General features: G+C 67.7%; 1 protein-coding gene across 1 annotated transcript in view; it reads left to right on the plus strand.

The window, feature by feature from the left end:
* The window catches only part of VOLCADRAFT_103855 (uncharacterized protein), a gene marked incomplete at both ends in the record, with an annotated part of 13,121 nt that extends 12,592 nt beyond the window's left edge, over positions 1 to 529 (plus strand). Inside the window, 2 exons of the mRNA XM_002948195.1 lie at positions 72 to 94; positions 250 to 529. Of these exons, the coding sequence (XP_002948241.1) occupies positions 72 to 94; positions 250 to 529 (303 nt within the window). The remainder of the gene's footprint in view (positions 1 to 71; positions 95 to 249) is intronic.
* Positions 530 to 774: the final 245 nt, after the last annotated feature.

Genomic DNA, 774 nt, shown 5'->3' on the forward strand with positions numbered 1-774 from the left:
GGGGAAGGGAGGGGTTTGTGGGTTGCTTGACCTCTCCCCGGGCACGGGGGGGATCTCCTCCTCTCCCACAGTGCGCTAGGCAGTGTACGGCCGCGTACGTCTTTTCCCCCCAAACCCTCGCTTCCTAAGCCCCTCCTCCTCCTCCTTCTCCCCCTCGTCGTCGACACTTGACTCTTTGCTTTTTGCATGTAAGGTTGTCACGACCCATACCGCTACTGCTGCCGCTACCGCTACCGCTACTGCCGACAGGTACCCGCCAGAGCAACTCGAGTTCCTCATCGACCACTCGCTGTTCGAGGGCAGGGCGGCGGCTCCTCGGGGTGGCGGCGGTGGCGGTGGTGGCAGCAGTTTTCCTCCGCCGCCGCTGAGCAGCGTGTCCTCCTCGCGGTCGGGGGTGGGGGCGGGGCCGGCGGGGTCCGTCCGCGGGGGCAGCCAGCCGGTGCTGACGGTGGCGGCGGCGGCGCCGCAGCCGCCAGCGGTGGGGGCAGGCGGGAGGGCGAAAAGCAGCATCGCTGCGGGGCGACGATGAGCCCCCTCTGGCCCCTCTGGCCCCGTTGGGGGAGGTGGTACGGAACCTCGGGGGGACGAGCCGGGGGAAATATTACTTGATTTATAACAAACTCCGTAGCGGGCGCAGTGGCGGCGGGGCCCGGACTGGCCCGGAGGGTTAGGCAAGAGTACGACAACGCGCCGCGGTGCCCCTGGCTTCAGAGGGCGGGGAGACTGTAATGTAAATGTTGGCCGGCCGGGAAAGGATGGTCAGTGTCCAGGGTG

Source organism: Volvox carteri (assembly GCF_000143455.1).
Source record: "Volvox carteri f. nagariensis unplaced genomic scaffold VOLCAscaffold_9, whole genome shotgun sequence".
NCBI classification, from domain to species: domain Eukaryota; kingdom Viridiplantae; phylum Chlorophyta; class Chlorophyceae; order Chlamydomonadales; family Volvocaceae; genus Volvox; species Volvox carteri.